Raw genomic sequence first — 25,220 nt, forward strand, 5'->3', positions numbered from 1 at the left:
GCAAAAGTGAACTCAGAAATCCCAAAATATTTACTACCTTGCCATTTACAGAAAAATCTGCTGACCCCTGTCTAAGTAAATGGCTAACTTTGGGGAGGTTAAAAACAAGCAAATAATGGAGCACTGGGTGTGGTGAAAAAATAATGAATAATGTTTTCCTGAAAACAAATAAATTGGAAAAAAAAAGCAAAAAAAAAAAAAAACCAACAACAACAAGCAAATAAGAGGGAAAGGTACAGTATTATAACTATGAGATCTTTTTCTCTCTCTCTTCTTGCCTGAATTCAGGATGTGCTTGAGTGGTGAGAGAGATGAAATTTTGTTAGCAAAGTTCATTGTGCCTTGCAGTTTTCATTATCTGATGTCTTTTAAATCTGCAATCTTTATAAAACCAACCAACCAACCAACCAACCAACCACATCCATCTTAATGATTCTATTTGACCTAACTCTTGTAGTCTCTTCTATTCTTCCACTCTGTCAGGACAGTTTTTGTCCCTGAATCTTTGTTTCTGAGTTCTGACATTCTAATGCCCTCAAGTCCCAGAAGCAGAACTCATGGTATGGAGTCATAAAGGAAAAGTGAGAGTCCGGTGGGCGATCCCCTGGTCAGTTACATGTTCAGTAATTATGCACGGAAGAAACACTTACCAACATCTCCTTCATCTTGAAACGTGGGTAGATGTCATAATCTCTGTTTCGCATGTGTTCCCTCAAAACGGTCTTTAGATGTAGGAAATATTATCTACCCCCGACATTATTGTACCCATTTTAGAGATGAGGACACTGAGGCCCAGAGAGTTTCAGTGACACTCCTGAGTTCTTACAGCAAGGTGATAAGAGAATGGTTCTGGCACTCAGATCCAGACATGCCTAACAGATTCTGTTAGATGTTTAGATGGAGAGTCTGCTCCATCTAAAGGTACAATATTTGGGAGCATTGAGGAACTTTCAAGGGTTGGTGAGGATTTTTCATAGGCACTGACCAAAAGAGGCAGTAGGCTATACATAGAAGTCATGGGGATTTGGGGAGAAGTTGCTTCCAGACCCTTTCTGTCTGCTTCCTACCCATCCCTGGTGCCCGCCACTACCTTCTGTCTCCACTCGCTTCCCCTCTATTCACTGTTGGAGCTAATTCAAGGCATTGTTACAAAATAGGAGCCCTTACTAGTGACTGGAGATAAAGGAAATCTGTTTTGTGGCTAGGTATGGGACAACATGTTCTGAGGAACCCCAGTATGCTAAGCAGGTCTCTGGGGAGACAGACAATGAAAGACAAGGGTTCAAATCTCGGAGCAACACCAGGCACAATCAGATTCACTTGCAGACATTTGTATGGTGAGGGTATAAACAGATACACAGCCAACACCAGCAGCAATGTCCTAGTGGGCAGGAAGGTAGAGACCAGAAAAGGGGGAGGCGGGGGGCGGGGAAGAGGGAACGTCATAAAACCAGGTCTACTCTAGACATTTGATTGATTTGGGCCAGGTGGGTTGTTTCAGTTCAGTGGAAGAGAGTGTTTCTCCAACTCCTAAAGTAAATGGAGGGTAGAGGGTTGGGGATAACGTGTGGCGAAAACCAAACCCATACTGGACATCTCACACCTTCCTAGCAATCTCTGAAGGTCTAAGACCATAATTAGATTACCTAAAACCAAAGGAAAAATGCACTCAAATTTAGCATAGAAAAGTTAAACCTTATTCTAATGATCGAGAAAGAACACAGGAGTAAACATGGGTTTGGTCCGAAAATGTCTCTCCCTTCCTCACCCCCTATTAGGAACTTGTGCACTTTTGATCACTGGACTCTCTCTCAAAGGCTTCTTTTCCATCCTTTAGTGTCTTGAACGTAAACCCCCAGATTTTTCTCTCTTTCTTCCCTCCCCCTCTTCCCTCCCTCCCTCTACACTACTTTTTCTTTTCTGTGACACATTGCAATTCTGGAGTTTGACTTTTCCTGTGAACCTTGCCAATGGGGAAACCTGGTGGGTTTCTAGACTCCCTTTCTCCTCCATCTGCTCTTGAATTCCCCAGGCAGTGGCGGTAGAAAGTTTCCAGCCTCCAAAGTAGTCCTGGGCTCTTGTCTGAAGTCACATTTAGTTATTCACATACTCGATAAATATTTATGGAGCACCTACTTGGTACAGGGTGTTGGGGACACAACCTTGAGCAAGGCATTCCAAGTCCACTACAAAGCTTATCCTAGAGGAGGGATGCAGAGACCACAGTGGCTTCAGGCAGTGCAGTGCTCTGGGGAAATTACAACAGGAATGGGGCTGAGGTGAAGAAGGGTGCCGTGAAGCCTGTCTGAGGAAGGGACAGCTGAGCTAGAGGGGTGCGAGCAGCAGTCAGGGAAAGGTCTGGGAGAGAGAGTTCCAGGCAGAGGAAACAGTGGGTACAAAAGCCTCAAGGCAGGAAAGAACAAAATGGCGTTTCTGAGGAACAAAACAGAACCTTCCCCTGGGACAGCCCTGATAATACTAAGTGCATGGCAGTGAAGAACTTACTGGTTCTTTCTCTGACTAAATAACGAAGATAGAACATGGGAAATTTAAGTGGCCGAGGGTGGTCGGACCAAATTCCAATTCCAGCAAAGGTTATGTAAGGCGACAGTTGGCCAACCATGTGAGCTCTCGTTCATTCCCTTTCATCTGTCTTTGGGAAAACAAAAGAAAAAATTTGGCTTTTTACTTCTACCATTTCCATTATCCCCAGTTTGTGCCCTCTTTTACTCTTTCTATCCTTCTCAACCCAGCTAAGCCTGGATCCCAGCCAATAAATGGCCACCAGATGGGGCCAACACGTGTCTTACAAAGTCACACGTGTGTGCCTGTGTCCTTGAGGCTCCATAGAGCCCCCTGCTCTGACCGGGTACTTTCTGAGATAAACCTCTGGGGGAAAGCACACCACCAAGCAATAAGGCAAATGATAATGTTGTTGGTATTTCTTTCTTGAAGAAATACCAACAAAAAAATGAGCAGGATGGGGTAAGGAGTGGCAGACCGTGACCTTATGTTTGCCTTTCCTCAGGGGAACAGCAGAGGCCCTGATATGTGTGGAAGGTCACCAAGGAGAGGATGGACGTAAATACAGGGGAGCATCACTGTTACTCAAGGTCACCAAAATGATTCTATTTCTTGTTAGAGTCCCTGGATCCTGAAACATCTTGGTATTTTCTCCCCATTCTACTTGGAACTTGGTAGAGCTGAGATAAGATGTGGAAGTTGGGCCCACCGGGCACCACGTCAGAGAAGCCATCACACCTTTGCCCTTCCTCACTCCGGGTGAGCACCAGGGAAGGAGAACACTGGGCCCCGGCTTTCACTGACCACACACACTAGCAACTGAGAGCCACCAAGGGCCCCTCTGAGCAGTGATGGGGCGAACAGGGTCTGACATTAACAGGTCAGGGGAAGTCAGAGCCCTGTCAGTAGAGCTGAGATGGTATGTCTCCGTAGGAAAGGAGGTGGGTGCAGGCCTAATGGAAGCCACAGAGGGGCCCAGCCCATGGTGGCGTCCAGGGTGGGGTCTCAAGGATTCCTGGTGGGCACTCTCCACCTTGGTGGTCAGCGTGAACATTCTGTTCTGAAGTTCACCACTGAGGAAGCAGAGAAGGTACTACATACACCAAGAAAACACCCCTGTGAGAAGGACCCTGAGGTAAGGAGGAGGAGGAGGGGCAATGAGGACTGGGGACTCTCCAACAGGCACAAATACGGGTCTCACAAATCCCTTCAAGGTGGCCTTCAAAATTGTGCTCGCTTCGGCAGCACATATACTAAAGGTGGCCTTCAAAATTTCACCACTGGCTTGGGTTCTAACCGAAGAGAAGGGCTGCCGGCTGTCAATGCTGACGATTCCCAGTGGATTTCAGGCCTGCCTCTATGTTTTATTCCTGTTTTTGTATGTACCGTATACCTCACAAGTTAAAAAAAAAATTCTATAGCTTTGTTCTGTACTGTCCTTAGTCCATAGATGCCCCAAGAACTATTTCTCGTACTTTTTTAATTGCTGACCCTGCTGTGTTCATGCTACTTTGCAGTAGAAAAGTAAGAACCTCCTTTGATTTGAATCTGGCTCAGGGAAGTGGCTTTGCAGTCAGCGAAGCTTGAGTTCAAATCCTGCCTTTCAATGACTATTCTTGGCAAAATATGGAATCTTTATTTATAAGGGGTACCTTGCTATGGTGAGCGCTGTGACCTTGCGGTGAGGGGAAACCTTATCTCCCTGGGCAAACCGGGAGGATGGGGAGGGCTGATGGAGCCCTGGCCCTGGAGCTTGTTATCGGTGACCCTGCTGCTCCACAAAGAAGAGGTCTGGTGGCCTAGTCTGGCAGGCCGCCTCTTCTCCTGTCCCCACTGGCTGGGGTACAGGGGAGTTGCCCTTGCCTCCTGCATCCTTCACCCCTACAACCTGGGGTCCCAGCTGGCTGGGTCCTGTGCACTGCCCTCCTCCCCCTCGCCGTGTCCTTTTCCCTCTGGCTATGTTGGGAGTGAGCACATCTTACAGCCACCTCACACTGTTGTCTGTTACTTAATTTTTTTTTTTTTGATAAGATAATAAAACCTGGTACTTTCTAGGAAAAAAAAAAAAAGTAAGACCGTTGAATCACAGACCTGTGCCCCTGAAACAAAGAGTACATTATATGTTAATTAAAACTCCAGCGCAGCGATTCTGTGAGAATCAACATCCAGCGGCAGCTGAGTGGCTCAGTCCGTGAAATGCTGACTCTTGGTTTGGCTCAGGTCACGATCTTGGAATTGTGCGATCAAGCCCCGCAACAGGCTCCTCACTCAAGCCTCTCCCCCCCGCGCCCCCCCATCCTCTCTGCATGTTTTCTTTCGCTCTCTCAAATAAGTAAATAAATTTAAAAAACCAAAAGAATTAGCATGGAATTTCCTAAGTAATGTGCTCAGCGCAGTGCCTGGCTCATGGGAGGTTTTTGCAATGGTAGCTCTGAAATTGAGAATTTATTTTCATTCAGATAAGTGCTAATTGGTAATTAGGTTATTTTATATATGGGTTTGGGAAACTAATAATCTAAACTAATAGCAAAATAAGAAGTGTGAATGTGGCAGAATACAGGGTTTTCTAAAATATTTGAAGCAATCATGAGGAAAAAACTCCCAACTGAAATACGACTTATGATATTTCATGCCTTCCTGAAACCAACCCTCTAATCAATTCTGTTTTCCTGATCTGAGTAGCTGTATATATGTAAAACACAGTTAAATTTTATTTATTTCAGAATATTTCATAGTTGAGAGTTCTCACTGAATCAGCCCCCACCCCGACCCATAATTACTTTGCAACGATACAGTCGTAGTTCACACAGGAGACCAATTGGAATGTAACGTTATGTATCTGTGAAGCAATTTCACAAGCCTTATCCCACTTCATTCACAAAGCTGCCACCCACCCGGGGGGAATAAGCATCAGAAACTGTAAGCCCAGACTAGTGTTTCCTTTTTTTTTTTTTTTTTTAAGATTTTATTTATTTATTTGAGAGAAAGAAAGTAGGCAGAAAGGCAGGCAGAGAGAGAGGGGGAAGCAGGCTCCTGCTGAGCAGGGAGCCCGATGTGAGGCTCAATCCCAGGACCCTGAGATCATGACCTGAGCTGAAGGCAGAGGCTTAACCCACTCAGCCACCCAGGCGCCCCCTCTTTAAAAAAAAAGAAAAAAGAAAAAAAGCTTAAGAGGCATCCCAACCTCTGTCCTCTTCTGGGACTGCATGCAGCCTCCACACCCACACCCAGGACCAGCACAAGTGGTCACATCTTGTCCTTCTGTCTCTTTGTCTATGTGGAGAAGGACATATAAGAAAGCACAGAGGAAAAGAGCATGGGGCAGCTCACAAGACTGGAGCGAGGCACTGGACATTGGGGAAGCGGTGGGTGGGAAGTACACCGCACAGAGAACACAGAGCACCTGCTCGCCCTGCAGAAAGACAGACTGCACGTGTTGAAACATAGGCAGATCCCGGGTCCCGCTCCAGCCACGGCTGCCCCCATTTTGGCCACACACTCCAAAGCTGAACCAAAGATGATAGTAAGGATTTCATTCAGCAAGAGTGAAAGGAGACCCGTCCTGGATTTGAAATAGAATTGTTAACATTTTTTCTGGAATGAAGGCCCTCTATCCCTTGTCATATAACTGGGGAAGTTTTAGCTTCTAAATCCTAAAGAAGGAGGAGCATGAAACAATTGCTGGGTAATGACAGTTACTGTGTATGTATGAGTGCACGAGTGTATGAGAGTGTGTGTGTGTGTGTGTGTGTGTGCGTGTGTGTACATACGTGTGTGGGGTGGCCTCGCCAAGCCCCATGACCCCCAACAATTCAATTTGAAGGAAGAAGCCCTGAAATTCAAGGTTAGGGTACAGGTTTTTTGGTTTTGTTTTTATTGTTTTGTTTTCAGAAAAGCCAAAATTGCTAGGACTTGGGGAACGTGGTGAATCTGAATCCCTGGACACAGCCACGGCCTTGGCCATGAGCCATGCGGATGCCGTGTAAGGATGGTGAGGAGCTTATTGAGACTGACTAACCAGTATAAACAGGGCTCTGTGCTGGCCAGTAGAAAGCAACTGGCAGGGTTAGGTAGGCTTATTTTCTTTTTGTTTAATTTAAAATCAATTTAATTAACATACGGCGTATTATTATTTTCAGGGGTAGAATTTAGTGATTCATCAGTTGCATATAATGCCCAGTGCTCACTCCATCACGTGCCCTCCTTAATGCCCCTCCCCCAGTTACCCCTTTACCCCCCCGCCTCCCCTCCAGCAACCCTCAGTTTATTTCTTATGATTAAGAGTCTCTTATGGTTCATGTCCCTCTCTGATTTCATGTCATGAAACAATAGATGTTGGCCAGGAGGCAGAGAAAGGAACCCTCTTACATTGTTAGTAGAATTGTAAACTGGTACAGTCACCCTGGAAAACAGTATGGAGGCTCCTCAAAAATTTAAAAAATAGAGCTCCCCTATATATAGACCCAGCAATTGCACTACTAGATATTATTCAGAAGATACAAACATACTGATGTGAAGGGGCACCTGTACCCCAATGTTTATGCAGCAATGGCCACAATAGCCAAAATATGGAAAGAGCCCAGATGTCCATAACAGATGAGTGGATAAAGAAGATGTGGCACATATAGTATATACTAGAATAGAATACTACACAGCCATAGAAAAGAATGAATATTGCCATTTGCAACAACTAGAGAGAATTATGCGAAGTGAAATAAGTCAGGCAGAAAAAGACAAACAGCATGATTTCACCCGTATGTGGAATTTAAGAAACAAAACAGATGAACATAGGGAAAGGGAAAGAAAACCAAATGAAGGCCGGCTTCTTTTCTGGAGAGTTCCTCTCTAGGTCAAGAGGACCTGAAGTAGCAGCAGGGATCTTTAGACACAGGAACTGGAGGGAATTTGTTGTTAAAACTAAAAGATTACAGAGTCTTCAAACAAAACAATGCCAACATTCCAGTTCTCAGACCTCCCCACCACAGTGCTCTAAGTTTCCGTCACTGTCACTGTGCCCCCATTTCCAAAAGACAAATATTCTAAGCCAGGGTTGACCAGGTGGTCTAAGTAGTCAACATGTGGTTCTTACCTGAATCCTGCAGGAACTTCTTCAACCCCAGACAATAATCAGAATCTGAATTTTCACAAAATCCCTGGGTGATATGACAGCCAGTGGCCCAAGCGTCCTCGAGCCCTCCCCAGGGAGGCATTATGACAAACAGGAACCTTTACCCCCAGCTACACGCCGGTGCACCAGTGACTTCAATTCTCCCTATCATTCCACGGGACTGATATAACTTAAGTGTCCTTGGTTATGGAGATGAATGCTAGACCCGAGGAGTCTGAGAGCATTATTATTTTTTTTCTCCAGATGAACCCATTTTCTCAAAAGAGGCAAAGGCCAGGAGGTAGGGGGAGGCCACACATCATCTTGGTATGTGGTTTGTTCTGTAATTGTGAAAGAACGCTGACCTTGGACTCCCCAAGGACGAGGCAGAAATAAACCTTCTGCTGACCTCCTGTACATAGAAACAGCCCGTGTCCCTGTGGAGAGCCTTGAACTTCCAAAGTGCTGGGAAAAGCACAGCAGGAAAAGCTGAAGATAACCTCAGGGCGGGCTGTCCCTCTGCAAGGGCCTAAGAGACCCCAGGCAGGCGGGTCCTCACCAGGCAACCTCAGCAAAGCAGCTATATCTGTCCTCCCAAAGAGCCAAGGTACTCACAGAAGGTCCTGATGGTGTCGCTGGGCTGGCTGCGGGGGCCGCGGCCGTGGGCGTTCACAGCCCTCACTGCGAACTGATAGCTGGTATCCGGATCCAGGCCCTTGATAACCATGGAGTCCATCTGGATCTGCTCTTGGATTAAGGTCCAGCTCGTATCCAAATCCGGCCTTTATTGATTATAAAAACAAAACAAGAAGCAGTAATTCAGGAGGAACAAAAGGGAAGGGCAGCTTGCCGGCCATGTAAACTGACCACATTCGGACTTTAGCTATCTAAAAGTCATCTTGATTTTAAATCATAGGTCCTAATTATTAGGTCCCTGCCAATAAAAGCAAGTAGATCATTTGTAGGGTCAGTTTAAAGCACTGTTTCAAGATCATCTGTTTTTCCTCAGCATGGGCTTGACTATGGTGAAAAGATCCGCACACGGGAGTTCATTCTCAAGGACTTTTGCCTTCCAGATGTTTCATAAACAAGCCTTCCCCTAACCGTCCCCATTCCCAGGGGTCAGGAGGGCACAGATTCCATCTATTCACAATCTGTGCACAAAGTAAACAAATGCAAGTTTTATAGGGTGACTAATTGCATGAGCTTCCATGGGAAAACCCAAGAAGATGGGTCACGGCCATTCTTGCACTTAATGAAATTGTACAACTGTGCCAACTCACTGAATTTTCATACATTCTTCTAAAAACCCAACGGAGAATGCAGACCCTCGCCTAGGGCTCCCACCTGGCAGGCAATCAGCAAAGGGTAAGGGGTACAAACCCTGGGGTCAAAGAAAGCCACTCAAATCCTGCCTCTCCTACTTACCAGCTGCTACTGAACTTCTCTAAGTAATGAAAGTACTTATCCAAGAAGACTGTCAAGAAGACTAAATAAACTTATATCCTCAGCAGAGTGCCTGGCATCATGTGGCAAACACTTGGCGTATTTTGGCCATTATTTAGGGGACTTACCCACATCACCGAGTGAGTAGACCACCCCAGGTCACCTGCTTATTCCTCTATACTGTGTGCACCAGTACGGTGCCCCTAGCCCCAGGGTGAGTCAGCCGGTGAAATACAGTTCATCTGAGCGAGTGAGATGGGCCACGAGTGTAATGCATACGTTGGATTTCAGAGGAAGAAAAAGAATGTAAAATATCTTACTGATCACACATTGTGAGGATAATATTTTAGATTCAGAGGGTTAAAACATATGTTATTAAAATTAATTTCACTTTTTTCTTATTGTCTCTTTAATGCCACTATTAGAAAACTTCTGATTTCACATAGGGTCTGTATTAAATTTCTACTGGATAGCACTGCTCTAGAGGGCAGTATCCCAGCAGGGAGAAGAGCACCCCAGGTAATACGAACTCCAGAATGAAACTTGGGGGCTGCCTGAGTGGCTCAGTCAGTTAAGCTTCTGCCTTTGGCTCAGGTCATGGTCCCAGGGGCGGGTGTTTTGTGATCACAGCTAAGAACAGCTACATTTGTCAAGTGCTTGTAGAGAACCAATCTTGTTCATGTATCTATGCAGGAGATACTAATATTAAACACCTCTCTCTTCTTTTTACAGAGGAAACTGAGGCATTAAATAAGTAAGTAACCTGCCCAAGTTCACACAGCTGATAAATGGTGAGGCCAACATGGGCGGAGAGGGAAAGGCTAGATTAAGAAGATCCTTGATACTGGATGAAAACTTAGGGCTGGTGTAGCCACTCTAGAAAACAACATGGAGGTTCCTCAAAAAGTTAAAAACAGAGCTACCCTATGACCCAGCAATTGCACTACTGGGTATTTACCCCAAAGATACAAATGTAGTGATTCAAAAGGGCATGTGCATCCCAGTGTTTACAGCAGCAATGTCCACAATAGCCAAACTGTGAAAAGAGCTGAGATGTCCAATGACAGATGAATGGATAAAGAAGATGTAAGATATACACACACACACACACACACATACACATATTATATATACATATATATGATGGAATGTATATGATATATATCATATATATCATATATAGATATATGATTATATCGTATGTCAATCATATGACATGATATATATCATATAACATATGATATGATATATATTATGGACTATTACAAGGCCATCAGAAAATGAAATCTTGCCACTTGCAACAATGTGGATGGAATTAGAGGGCATTATGTTAAGTGAAATAAGTCAATCCGAGAAAGACAATTATCATATGATCTCACTGATATGAGGTATTTGAGAAACAAGACAGAGGATTATAGCAGAAAGAAGGGAAAATGAAACAAGACAAAACCAGAGAGGAAGACAAACCATAAGAGACTCCGGGAACAAAATGAGGGTTGCTAGAGGAGAGGGGAGTGGGAGGGCTGGGGTAGCGGGGTGATGGACATTGGAGATGGTATGTGCTATGGGGAGCCCTGTGAATTTTAAGACTGATGAATCACAGACCTGTTCCCCTGAAACAAATAATACATTATGTGTTAATTAAAAAAAAAAAAAGGAAAAGAAAACTTGGGGCAATCGTGGTTGGGCAGGCTATTCTCCATCCTTTAGCTTGCTTCCTGAGCAGTTCTCAGTTTTTCCATCGTTAAATGCCTCTGCTCACAGATATTTAGGGGACAGCAGAAAGCAAAAAGAGTGATGTTTATCCTTCATGAACAACTTATCAGGCAAGGAAGTAGAGCCTTATTTTGCTGAAAGGAGATGCCTGGATGACCCATGGATTTCTTGAATATGTGCTTGCCTCATCTCTCACTGGCAGGAATTAAAAGCCAAATGGAGTCCTTAAGCCCCATCAAAGATGTTTCCTCAAGCTCACCACGCAAACAAGGAGTCTGTGGGGCCCATGTCCCTTAAGAATTCATCTGTTTGGAGAAGCAGCGGTCATGGGACATGCTCACTGGAGGAAGCAGGGCTCATTTCTCTTTCTTGATATCCTTTCCCCAAAGATGGACTTCTTGTATAAACTAACTTTGTCATCAAAGAGAAAATCTCAGTGAGCGGACGGAAGCACATTTACAAATCCAAATTAGAACAAAATCACATCACAGAGGAAAGCCACCAGGGATACCTAAAAGTTGACAGAAAAGATGTGATCTTTAGCTAAAACGTTCCTGTTCTTTGCTAAGCTTTCCGGTGGCATTTATAGGGGAAATGACATGTGCCTGCTCTCAGAATGTGCTACTGTTTACCCAGGATGACCTGCAAATATCTGCTACAATCTTTAGGTGGAAATGACAGGGTAGAAATACTGTATTTGCTCATTTAATGCAGGAAAGCTATCTTTTCAGAAAAGAAGAGATTGAAATCATTAACATTTAATTCATGATGTCAAGTGAGAGAGCAAAGCTCATGCAGATTGAATACCAGCCCAAAACCTTTAACATTTTGCCTCTGATTTTGTCACCGTTTCACATTTAAATGTTTTTAGAGTCTCTTCATACAAAAGTGCAAAGGTAAAGTGGAGAGAGAGATAACTAGGCAAAAGGATTGTGTCAGATCACCCTTGAACAACAGCTTTATCTTTCTCCCCTAAAGAAAATCATTCTGTTCTGACTACAGAGTTGCCAGTCAAATCCTCATAACCACACCGGCCTGCCAATTTCCCCATCAGCAAAAAGGCATGTGGTGGGGAGAGTACACCAGGAATGTGCTGCCATCCCAAGCAAAAATGGGCAGTTCACCAGCCTGGTGGGCACTTTAAACACTTTTCCACATAATAGGATAGGGTTGGGTTGGGCGTCCCACATCCCAGGAGATCAAATGCCTTTGGGAGGTGTTTCAGCAGCAGCAGGAGGGTCTGATGGGGCAGAGAGACTACAGTCAGCAGAACCCCATTACTTGACTCAAGTCATTGAGACTCACTGGTTCACTGTCGTGGGAAGAAGCAGCACCACCAGTGATGTTAGCATCCAGCCTGGTTATCAAATATCTTACAGATCAGCTGGTCCAGATGTCTGAGGGCTCTCAGAAATTACATGAAAGAATTTACGTGTGAGCATCATTTCTGTTCCTACTAAAGTGGCCTTAGCTTCTTATCAGTTTCTCAAAGATAATCATGACCCCAAAAGCTTTAAGAGTCACTGATCTAGTCCAGCCTCTCATTCTACCCATGTGAACACTGAGAAAAGGTAATTTATCTGAAGTCATAGAACCACTGGGTGGTATATTTTTAAGTCTTATTCCCTTTCTTGTGGCATTTTGACTACCTCACCTATTGCCAATTTCATCTTATGTGGACATTCATTTATCTTGGTACCATCAAACCCAGCAGGTGGCTGCCTTGGGCTACTCAACTGGGATATGATTAATTATCATCAGGGCATCCATGACAGAAGCTATATTCTAGGAGGCTCCAAGGAACTATAAAGAGAGTTCCATTCCTAGGGAGTTTATAATGTAATTGGGAAATATATTTCTAAGGACCGGTAAGAAGCCAGTGCAAAATAGCATATTTCAAGTGTTATAAACTGACCCTTGAACAACATGGGGGTGAGGGGTGATATCCTTGTGCAGCCAAAAAGCCATGGATAACTCTTGACTCCCCAAAAGCTTAACATCCTACTACTGACCTTATCAACAGCATTAAGTCAATTAACATATATCATGCATGTTCCATAGTACTATACTCTCTATTTTTATAATAAAGTAAGTTAGAGAATAGGTAACGTTATTAATAAAATTATAAGGAAAATACGTGTACAGTACTAAATTTATCATAAAAAGAACAGAAGTGGACCTACACAGCTCAAACCCATGTTGTTCAAGGGTCAACTGTATTTGAATGGCTCGGTGTGAACTGGAATGCTGGGGAAGGTCAAGGAGACCAGGAAGAACTTGAGTTAGATTTTAGATGTATTTGGGTTTTCATCACTGAAAAGGAATGGAGTACCTGTGTGTGGAGGAGAGAGAAGAACAACATGAGCTCGCTCTGTGATCTGACCACATTAAGCACTGGCTACATGGAAAATATAGTGTGGACTATCCAAAGACAATACGGGTCCCGGAAATGAATGATCAATGAATCTATTTAAAAGATGGGTATAACTGGGCGCCTGGGTGGCTCAGTGGGTTAAGCCGCTGCCTTCGGCTCGGGTCATGATCTCAGGGTCCTGGGATCAAGTCCCGCATGGGGCTCCTCTGCTCAGCGGGGAGCCTGCTTTCTGCCTACTTGTGATCTCTCTCTGTCAAATAAATAAATAAAATCTTTAAAAAAAAAAAAAAAGATGGGTATAACTTATAAAAAACACTAGCTATAAGTAGTAAGTGACTATATGATACTCCTGTGCGTATCACACATAGTCAAAGCTTTCCTTATCAACCTCTACTTAACCAACTTGTCAAATTAACCAATGAGCTTCACTTGTTCCCTCTAATTCAGCTAGTGGCTTGTCAAGAGTCAGTTATGCTCATTCCTAAATTTATTTATGACTTTTATGTTTGTTATTTAATGATGTTATTTAATTATATAAACTCATGAATATGAGTAAAAAAAGGAAGTGACAGCTATGTTAAATGTTTTTGAAAGACTTGAAAAAGTTGAACATAATTGCCTTTGATGTGATGTGTGTGTATATTTAATTATATATAATATATATTAATTATATACATAATTATATATATAATATATATATTATATATTAATTATTAATATATAAATATTAATATATTTCATTATATATAATATATAATGAAATATATAGAAGAAGACATGAGAAAGAAGAAAATTCTGCCATTTGCAGGAGCACAGATAAAATGAGGACATTATGTTAAGCAAAATCAGGCAAACAAAGACAAATACTGTATGATTTCACGTTAATGTATGGAATCTAGAAAAGTTGAACTAAAAGAACCAGAGAGTTGAATGTTGGTGGCCAAGGACTGGAGAATGTAGGACATATAAGAGGTTGGTCAAAGAGTATAAACTGCCAGCTTTAAGATGAATAGTTCTGGGGATCTAATGTACATTGTGGTGATTATAGTTAATAATACTGTATCATATTCTTGAAATTTGCCAGGAAAGTCATTCTTAAGTGTTCTCAACACATGCAGGCACACACACTAGGGTAACTATGTGAAATAATAGATATATTAATTAACTTGATTGTGGCTATAATTACACAAATGTGTACATATATTAAATCATATTATACACCCTTAAGAAACCACATTGTACAACCTAAATCTGTACAATTTCTATTAGTCAATCATACCTCAACAAAAGTAAGAAGAAAATCTAAAATAACCAGAAAAACTTTAGGAAATGCAAATAGTTGCCTGGGAAGTGGCCTTACAAATAAGATGCATGACAGAATAAAAATTCAAAATGATCTCTATATACAGAAACACCAGGGAAAAGCCAGTTCAAAAGGAAAATGTAAAATCTTATATTATGGTTTTTTTTGTAGTTGTTGTTTTGTTTTAATTTATTTTTTATTTTCAGCATAACAGTCTTCATTATTTTTGCACCACACCCAGTGCTCCATGCAATCCGTGCCCTCTATAATACCCACCACCTTGTACCCCAACCTCCCACCCCCTGCCCCTTCAAAACCCTCAGATTGTTTTTCAGAGTCCATAGTCTCTCATGGTTCACCTCCCCTTCCAATTTCCCTCAACTCCCTTCTCCTCTCTAACTCCCCATGTCCTCCATGCTATTTGTTATGCTCCACAAATAAGTGAAACCATATGATAATTGACTCTCTCTGCTTGCCTTATTTCACTCAGCATAATCTCTTCCAGTCCCGCCCATGTTGCTACAAAATTTGGGTATTCGTCCTTTCTGATGGAGGCATAATACCCCATAGTGTATATGGACCACATCTTCCTTATCCATTCGTCCGTTGAAGGGCATCTTGGTTCTTTCCACAGTTTGGTGACCATGGCCATTGCTGCTATAAACATTGGGGTACAGATGGCCCTTCTTTTCACTACATCTGTATCTTTGGGGTAAATACCCAGGAGTGCAATGGCAGGGTCATAGGGAAGTTCTATTTTTAATTTCTTGAGGAATCTCCACACTGTTCTCCAAAGAGGCTGCACCAACTTGCATTCCCACCAACAGTATAAGAGGGTTCCCCTTTCTCCACATCCTCTCCAACACATGTTGTTTCCTGTCTTGCTAATTTTGGCCATTCTAACTGGTGTAAGGTAGTTACACTCTAGTTAAAACTCAATGTAGTTTTAATTTGAGTCTCCCTGACGGCTAGTGATGATGAACATTTTTTCATGTGTCTGATAGCCATTTGTATGTCTTTATTGGAGAAGTGTCTGTCCATATCTTCTGCCCATTTTTTGATATGATTGTCTGTTTTGTGTGTGTTGAGTTTGAGGAGTTCATTATAGATCCTGGATATCAACCTTTTGTCTGTACTGTCATTTGCAAATATCTTCTTCCATTTTGTGGGTTGCCTCTTTGTTTTCTTGACTGTTTCCTTGGCTGTGCAGAAGCTTCTGATTTTGATGAAGTCCCAAAAGTTCATCTTCACTTTTGTTTCCTTTGTCTTTGGAGACATATCTTGAAAGAAGCTGCTGTGGCTGATATCGAAGAGATTACTGCCTATGTTCTCCTCTAGGATTCTGATGGTTTCCTGCCTCACATTGAGGTCTTTTATCCATTTTGAGTTTATCTTTGTGTACGGTGTAAGAAATGGTCGAGTTTCATTCTTCTACATATAGCTGCCCAGTTTTCCCAGCACCATTTATTGAAGAGACTGTCTTTTTTCCACTATATATTTTGTCCTGTTTTGTCGAAGATTATTTGACCATAGAGTTGAGGGTCCATATCTGGGCTCTCTACTCTGTTGTTTTGTTTTTTTAAGCCAACAGCACAGATATAAAGACAAAGAAAACCAGATATGGCAAAAATCTATGGAGAAGGCAGGCAGCATAAAATTGGACTTTATAAATTGGTAACACACTCAATATGAATTCTCTGGGCAAGAGGCTGTTGAATGGCTCCACTCCCATACCCTGGGGAGATGTAGTTTTTTAGGTTGATCACTCACCAGGAGGTGATCTGTACTCCTCTCCACTTGACACAGAGCTCAAAGGGCAGTATTCTTGGCTCCAGACAGTGAGTATAGGACCGTGTCTTTACATGTGTGCCAAACAGAGATGGCAAAGACACCTCCGTGATGTCTATAGTGGACTAGGAGGTCCAGCGGTTCCTTACAGGGAAGCTGATGGCAGCACTCGTCTCTCAACATTAAGGGAAACCCTTCTGTGATGGCACTTAGGAATGGTTGACAATGAAGCCAGCTGCCTTAAAATGGTCCAGCTCTGCATCAGTGGCTATACCGAAGTGAAACTGGATGACCATGAGGGATGCAACAGAGGCTTTCTGAACAGGATGACAGGTTGGACTTGGTTCACTAACTCTAACAGATTCACAGTAACAAATACGTTTACGCACAGTAACCCAGTATACCCATAATAGAGGTATGTATGCATAGGACTTACATATGAGTACAAAACTAAAAAAAAATTTCAAGGAAAACTATTTAACCTTACTCTATTCATTTTGCTGTTTTCTTTCTCTTCTTTTCTTTTCTTTTTGTTATTTTTTTCCCAGCTGGTAAGAACCCACTAAGTCGATCTCACCACCCACGGAAGTGTGATGAACCCATAATCTGAAAAACAGTGGAATCAAAGTTGTTTTCCTTTTTCCTAGAATACATAAGTTGGAGCTTTCAACTCTAAAATTCTAAGAATAAAGAAAGCACATTTTGTCAGACACGGAGAGAAATCTATGGCTTACTGTGTCGTACAAAGTGGCAAATGAAGACTGTCTCACTTCAAACATGCTCTAGATACATCATGCTCTCTGGCACTGTCTTTCAATCTTTGAATGAACCGCATAAGACACACATGGGACACTGACCCAGGACATAGCACGCATATGTGAACACACACAACTGAAACATAAAATAATCTCATAAAATCTCATAAAATAATCCCTAGTTTTACTATGTGTGATACTTTCTGGTATTCTCTTTTCTGTTTTATTTCACTTTTGAAAAACTTTCCCTCAGGCCTCCTCACCTGGTCTTACTACCTCCTAATCAGTAACTAGTCCCAGTTTGAGAACCCTTTCTCTAGAAAGCTGGAGCTGGGCTGAGGAAGGAAGTTCAAGCATCAGACATTAACTAGGAAACTGGGCTAAGAATGGTTAAATTGTGCTAGGGAAATACTTTTGAAAATGGAATTCGTTGGTGCAGAAAACAGTCCTCCAGGGGATTCAGCAGAACATCCAGAATGGCCTTGACAGTAGAGGCCACTGGACTGGTCTGAGAGGGAGTGGACCAAAAGCCTAATTATAGTATGCCAGAGATATGTGTGGTCTCCCTCCCTCAGCATCCAACCTAATATCCCATGGTTTAATGTTTTCGGGAGAACCTTAGATGACTGGGAGGCTCCTTTCCCAAATATTTTCCTTCATGCTATTCCTTCTAAGCATCATCTCAGAAACAGAACTACTCTGCTCAGGACTCTCCCATGCCTTAAATCTGATTCTAATATTACACGGATTATATCACCTTCTAAATATATATATATATATATATATATATATATATATCCTTTCGTACTAGGCTGTGAGCTCTTGAGGCTTGCTGACTGTGTTGCTCATCTCTGTGTTCCTGGGAAAGTCTGGGCGATCTTTCAAAAATGCAAATACTATCAGTCTCTCTCCTGCTTAACGCTTTCCATAGCTCCCTATTTCCTTTAGGACAAATGTGAGCTCTGTTATTATGCCTTTCTTGCTCATAGTCTGACCTTTTCTTGCTTGTGGCAAGGTATTATGCCTTTACTCATCTAGCCTTATCTCTTGCCTCGTAGAGCTTCAGACTTTCTAAGCAATCCCAGGAGCATTTTCCTCTTGCCTCCAAACCATCACTCAAGTAGCTTCTTGCGTCTTGACTCTTTTCATGCTGTGTCTTCCTCCCTTTTTCCTGGTTATCACCAAAGTGTCCTTCTTAGCTTCTGTAAGAAGCCTTCCCAGGTTCCTTCAAAACTGTATCAGATTTCAGGCTGGTATTCCTCTAGGCCCCTGGTCCCTACCCCTGCCTGCACCACTCACCGCTTGAGACTACGCTCTCCTCTGCCTTCCCCACTGGATTGGCCAAGAAGAGACTGAGCTGTTTGACCCCTAAATCTCTTGTACATGCTTTGCACAAAGAAGATATTCAATATGCGCATGTCTGGATGAACACAGGCACATACCACGTATCTGATAATGGTTGGGTAAGATAAATTGAAACAGCTTCAAAATTTGGCCTTAAGAATAACACAATGTCCTAAATCAGGGGGTGGAAAGCTTCAAATAAAGTTTTTTGGGGACACAATCATGACCATTTGTTTAGGTATTGTCTATAACTGCCTTCTTGCTACAGTGGCAGAATTGAGTAGTTGAGACAGGACCATAGAGCTGGGAAAGCACAAAATACTGACTAGCTGACCCTGTGAAAAAAAAGTTTGCCAACCCCTGATCAGAGACAACAGTCTTCACCTTTGTGCCACATCAACCGTCTGAGGAAGACCTATAAACCCTTCTCAGAATAATATTTTTAACTGCGTCAAATAAAATACTTAGGATCAAAAAAGATACCAATTATATTGAAAACACAGATCTAAACAATAAAAATTATGATTATGATAATAAGACACACATCTTTACTAATACATTAAGTAATAATACCTAGCAATGCATTTAGTAAGTACAATTATTTCAAAGTAGTGATAAGCATGACTGGAACCCTGAGACTGTTATACATATAACAGTTGTAATGGGATAAGAACATACTTGTGATTCCATCAGTGACAAAGCCACAGAAACTGCTAATACTACTGTGCTTTGTTGACCACATTCATATTGGAAGGGAACATTAAATTTCAGTTGATAAGCTAAGAATGTAATTTTTGTCCAACCAAAGACCAAGGACCCCTTGAATTCTCTTCATGGGCCCCTTGGGAATCTACACACTACAGATGAAGAGAAGAGACATGATCCCACATTATCCAGGGCAAACACAAAAGGGGAAGAGAAAACCTCACACACAGAAGAGCCTCTGATTCTCTGTCCATTTTGCAGACTGGTTTTATGCAGGATTTGCTCCATACTAAAATGAATTGCCAAGAAAAGTACAAAACCACTAAGTAGTCAGAGATTTAAAAAAAAAAAAAAAAGATGCATTATTTGACCTTCAACTTCAACTTCAGCCTTCTTTCTTTAAGAATTGGTTCAACCTAACCAAATGACAAACAGATGGATAGAATGGGGTGATGATAAACTCACCTGGCAATGTGTCCCAAGCAGGACAACTGGAGAGCACACTTTCATTGACAGTTTACAAATGGTTCCCAATGCGGTTGCACAAGAACTCAGTTTATGTGACCTCCCATCAATCTGACCAGGGATTACATCAGGGTAACTCATGGTAGGAAGGATGGAATCCTTAAGGGATCAAATCGTAAAACTGTAGGTCAGACCTCTGCAAAAGCATTCAGGACCATCCTTCCCTTTGAGCCTACGTGGAGGAACTTGCTGGCTTCCAGAATGGCTGGGATCAGGCCTTAGTCTGGAAGGTGGTGCTAAGATCTTGGATTTGGAAACTAAAGATAAGAAAAAGGAATTTTTTTGTGAAGGGCCACTTGTTAATATGAAATCTCAGCTGACATCAAGCAAGCCCATTCTTGCTTATTTCTAATTCTGGTGGTGGTGGTAAGGAAGGCTTATACTTAAAGGGTGCAACTTCCTCAACATTTCTTGAAAGGAAAGGAAGATTTCTCCTTTTTTTCCCCCATTATTCCCCAAATTAATTAATTGTATAAGAACAATTCTTTAAATATTTTAAGCTTTGTGCTTTTGGGGGTAGGAAAACCAACACAGGGCTACATCACTGTTAAATATTGTAGCCGTTTGCCTAATTATTGCTATAAATTCTAGTAAAATGCTATGAAAAAAGTTGGTAATTCACTTACATATTATGAAGAGCTCCAAAACACAAGTTATAATTCAATATGAAATAATATAACAAGGGGAATTTCCAAGTTAGTTTTGCAGTTTGTATTATTTGAAGCGTTGCCATATACCGATACTCCTTTAATGATAAGAAAACAAAAGCAATAAATAACTTGGGATGGGGGGAGAGGAGAGAGATGTATGGTCAGATCCATGTTGAGTTTTGCCTGGCTTACACTACTGTAGTTAGTAAGGTGTGTTGTGGCCTCTGAGATTAGTGGTAAAGGATTCATTAATCCCCCTGCCTCCAGTTCATGTGTCAATACATTTCCATTTCCATGTGGCTTAGGGCAAAGAAAAGAACCAACATTTAAAAAAAAAAATCTTCCATAAGCTACCTCTCTAAGTGCTGCACAGAAAGCTTTTCATCCTCCCAAGCCTCCCCCAGTAGCCACTGTCATTATCCATGCTCTACAGTGGCCAAAAGTAGGGCTCAGAGAGCTTGAGGAACTTGTGCAACATTCCAGCTAGTTTGGGTATTCTCTAAATGCAATCCCATGATGCTGCTATGTCCAAATGTTCACCAGCACCTATGCGATGTGTGGTGTGTTCACCCCAGGCTAGGTGCTAGGTTCTACAAAGGGGAGCAAGTCAAGATGTTGCCCTCACATCCTGCTGAGGAGGACAACCTTAGGCAAGTAATTAACTACAAGTGTGCTGAGTGTCGCAAGGAAATGTTACGGGTGTACCTAATCTTGTCTAGGGATGGGGCAGGGATTCAAGGAAGGCTTCCTGGAGGAGGTAGTACTTCAGCAGGGTTCCTGAAGGATGAAGAAGAGTTAGGTAAAGGGGCAGAAGAACTATCCTGGCAGAGAATGGCAAACATAAAGACTTCTAACCAGGAAAGAACAGGGCTCTATACAAAAGCAGAAGATACCTATCTCCAAAGCCATAATAACAATGGTTCACACTGACAGAGCACTTTTGTGTGCCTGGAACTGTTCTGTACATTTCGTGAGCATCAATGCATTTCATCTCACAACTCCATGAGGCAAATGAACTGTTACCCCCATTCTTCTGTCAGAGGCAAAGAGAAGTTTAATAATCCACTTAAGCTGACACAGCTTGGAAGTGGTCAGGGGTGGGGGGGTGGACCAGGGATCTCTCTCTAGAGCTGATGCAGTACTCACCTTTGTCATGAGAACAGAAGTCAGAGTCACTGGGGTTTAGAGGGCAGATGGTCCAGCCTGATTTTATACATAAGGAAGCTAAGAAATGGAATTGAGCAATTTGTGCCCAAGTTTAGAGGCCAGCTCCAAGCTGTGTCTTCTGATCCCACAACTGAACAAATTCTAACTTGAAAGATGAAACCAAGAATTGGATACTAAGTCTCAATTCTTTCTTTATTAAGTTTTTAATTCCAATATAGTTACCATACCGTGTTATATTAGTTTCAGGTGTACAATATAGTGATTCAACATGTCCATACAAGAACCAGTGCTCATCACAACAGGTGCATGCCTTAATCCCCATCACCTGTTTCACCCATCCCCCAACCCACCCACTGCCCTCTGGTAACCATGAGTTTGTTCTCTAAAGTCTCAATTCTAAATGAGAAACTTTAACCTTCAGAATCTGTGACCTTGACCATGAGTCAAATGACATCATTCCTTAAAACTACTCAAGGAAAATCTATAATCCATTCAGCTTCTATTCTGAATCCAAGATTTCATCTTCATTTTAGTAACAGTCTTTACAAGGTAACTTCCTGTGAGCAAACTAAATAAATTCATTTGTTACTTGCAGATTAAGGAAGAGTTTTTGATGGGATGGAAAGACAGATGACTTTGACAAAAATATCAATTTGTGAAATAATTTTTAAAATCCATCCAAGTGTGTATGACCTTAAGATTCTCAAGAAAAACCAATCTGTAGGCACTGTGATCAGCTTAGAAGCAGCCCTGTGTGAAGATGAATTTTGCAAGTCTTATTATGGAAGGCATCTGCAACAGACCAGGGAATTACTTAAGTAGAAAGGTGTGAAAGAGAAAAGAGGAAACACACTGCTTTTTCTCCTTTATTAGTAAAACTACCTTGGGTTGAGACTGAGATCAACACTTCTTGACCAATGTCCTTAACACATACATAGAATATTTTGAACTTTCACATGGACTCCAAATAAGCCAGTGATGACTTTTTTATTAAAAAGAGCCACAATCACTCATATGTGGAATTTAAGAAACAAAACAAATGAGCAAAGGGGGAGAAAGGAGGGGTGCAGACCAAGAAACAGACTCTTAACTGTAGAAAACTGATAGCTGCCAAAGGGGAGGTTGGTGGGGGGCTGAGTCAAGTGGGTGACAGGAATAAAGGAGGGCACTTGTGATGGGCACGGAGTGATGTCTGGAAGTGCCGCATCACTATATTGTACACCTGAAATAAACAGTACACTCATGTTAATGTTGGAATTTGAATAAAAACTTAAAAAAACATAACAGCCACTGAAAGCTTTATCTACCCTTTCCAGCAACTGTCAATGCAAAGCTTGAATAATTTTAACCCATCATGTCACACATACAGAAAAACCATACTTAAGTTAAATGAAAACTTTAACCCACCGGACAGATAGCATACGTGGGGCATGGCACCCCAACTGGAACATCAGAGATAAAGAATATTTTTCCAGGCCTTTCCTTTTCATTGCCACCATAGTATATATTTTTTGCTTATGAGAAAGGCACTTACCCTGGGGAAATTCTTAGGCAGAAGGAGAAAAGTTTCTCAGATATTTATAGACAAAATATTTCAAATCATAGGTAGCTATATTTATGCTTGGTTCTTATTTTAATAAACAGTAAGTATTGCTGCCCCCAAAGAAATTTTCAGTATCACTTTAGAAAAAGAAAATCCTCCTTCACCTCAAATGCAGGACTTTTTTGTTTTAAAAAAGCAGGTAAAAGTTTTAAAAACACTGCAAAATATCTTACAGCATATAGGCTTACTAGAACCTGCCTCTTCAAATCTTTTCTACACTGATTAAATATTTTAAAAATCTACTCTTAGCGAGGAAGTGAAAAAATAACCCTCGGGCCAACTTCGGGGGGAGAGCAGAAGATTACGTTCATCTAAAGCTTCATCCTCCCTGAGCCAGAGATCAAGTCACTGAGAGCACTGCTTCAGGGAGTCACCCTATGGATGTCCTCCATTTTAAGGAGGCAGAAGTTGGATGAGAAATAAGAAATTTGCTTGGTCTTAAGCCTATGACTCAAGAGAGCACCATAAATACATAATGCCTACTTGAAATATCACCAAGACCAGCAAACATGCAGTCAGAACCCCCTACTCTGGCCCAGTATAATTGCTGTGGTTAATCTTTTACCAGCCAGTTAAATGCCTCTTTAAAAGCTTTTTGACAATTTCTTAATAATGCCTTTGAAACTGTCATCCTCACTGAATAAGAAGAACAACCGATGTATAAGTGCCTACCACGGCAGAGAGAGGCAGGAGAAGCACATCTTCCAGAGACAGGACTTACAGGGGAACTGAAATCTGAAGATAACTCAGGAGACTGATTTCTACAGTTTCTGAGTCTCGGTTCCCAAAGGCCTGCCTCTTGGCTACAATAAGAAACTTTCAGCTCACACAAAAGACGGTCCCAGATGTTTGTGCATATGGGAGTTATCTGGGCAAAAGGAACTGAATGTTAACATGAAGCAAACCTTTCTGGGGAAAATAGAATAATGACTAAAGACCCTCAAAATCTTTTCATACTAATTGCAGTGTCTGTTTAGAGCTCACAAAGCTCTCTCTAAAGATATCCGTGAGCACTCACTGGAATGGGATAGGCTCTGAGATGTTTACAAATGAATATGGGGATTTATTCTGTGGCCAAACATTAAATACCACAACAAGTTGTGAAAGCTTTCATTCTGGAACAACAGCAAACAGCAGCCCAAGATGAGGCCTCACGGTTCCTTCCCAGCCGGGATCTGGGAGGGCTGGGCCTATGCGCCCACCGTCTCAGAAGGCGAATCACAGACATGAAAGGGACATGTAGGGTTTCACAAAAAGAGCACTGCACTAGAAGTCAGTATATTTCTGATTGTGTTTCTGTCCCCAACCCATCATTTTTACCTTGGCAAAGCAATTTAAGCACTTGAGCCTCAATTTCTTTCTTTGTAAAAGGGAAATCATGGTGTGGAGGGAAGAAAATGAATAGCCATTAAATGTCTATGATGTAGAAACACTTTGTAAAGACTGTAGCCAACAATTCTGCAATGAGGGTTACAGCAGCTTGCTATTACAGAGGAGGACATGGAGGTTCTGAGGTAAAATCATTTGAGCAGAGTCAAAAATTCTGGAAGAGATAATAGATGCAGAAATCTTAGCATGGGGGCTGGATACAGGGGGCAGGAAGCTCTCCCCATTCCACCATGTTCCTCCCATTTGGAACTCCAAGATGTCCAAGAACTCTGAATTCAAAGTTAGTTTTCCAGAACACTGTAAAGTTATATTTGTCAAAATAATTTTCTTTTTTAAAAATTAGCAGTTTGTTAGAATGGTATATAATTTTTAAATGTTAATATATAAAAATAAAGGACCTAAGCCCTCAAACATTAGAGACTGCTCTGAATGCTAAAGTGCATTTTTCTTGGTAAAGAAGGAGAATTATTAAATGTAGTTACATAACACCCCTATACTGTACACTCTCATAGGTGTTAACATCTACAAAGCTCTTTCTCCTATGGGATTGCAGCCAATCCTCCCGACCACACACTGTAAGGCTGGAAAATTATGACCCGTATACTGCAGATAAGGACTGGAGGTCAGTGTTTGGGGGGCCCACATCACCTCCCTTTGTCCCACTTCTGGTTTCAGCAGCAGCTGCAGTGTGGACCTCTCCCTTGGACAGGCAAGTCTGAGAGGAATTCTGCATACTTCAGGAAGAGTTCAGTGAAATCAAGCCCCCATGGAAGACCCTGTTGCCTGCAGAAGTGACTTTGGGGACACAGTTATACATCCTCCTTC

At 42.0% G+C, this 25,220-nt stretch overlaps 1 protein-coding gene across 1 annotated transcript in view; it reads right to left on the bottom strand.

Moving 5' to 3' along the window:
• EGFLAM (EGF like, fibronectin type III and laminin G domains) overlaps window positions 1-25,220 on the bottom strand; it is a 179,100-nt gene that overhangs the window by 73,861 nt on the left and 80,019 nt on the right. Inside the window, exon 7 of the mRNA XM_044232521.1 lies at window positions 8,246-8,412. Coding sequence (XP_044088456.1) covers window positions 8,246-8,412 — 167 coding nt within the window. The remainder of the gene's footprint in view (window positions 1-8,245; window positions 8,413-25,220) is intronic.

Source organism: Neovison vison, chromosome 1, assembly GCF_020171115.1.
Source record: "Neovison vison isolate M4711 chromosome 1, ASM_NN_V1, whole genome shotgun sequence".
In the NCBI taxonomy this organism is placed as follows: domain Eukaryota; kingdom Metazoa; phylum Chordata; class Mammalia; order Carnivora; family Mustelidae; genus Neogale; species Neogale vison.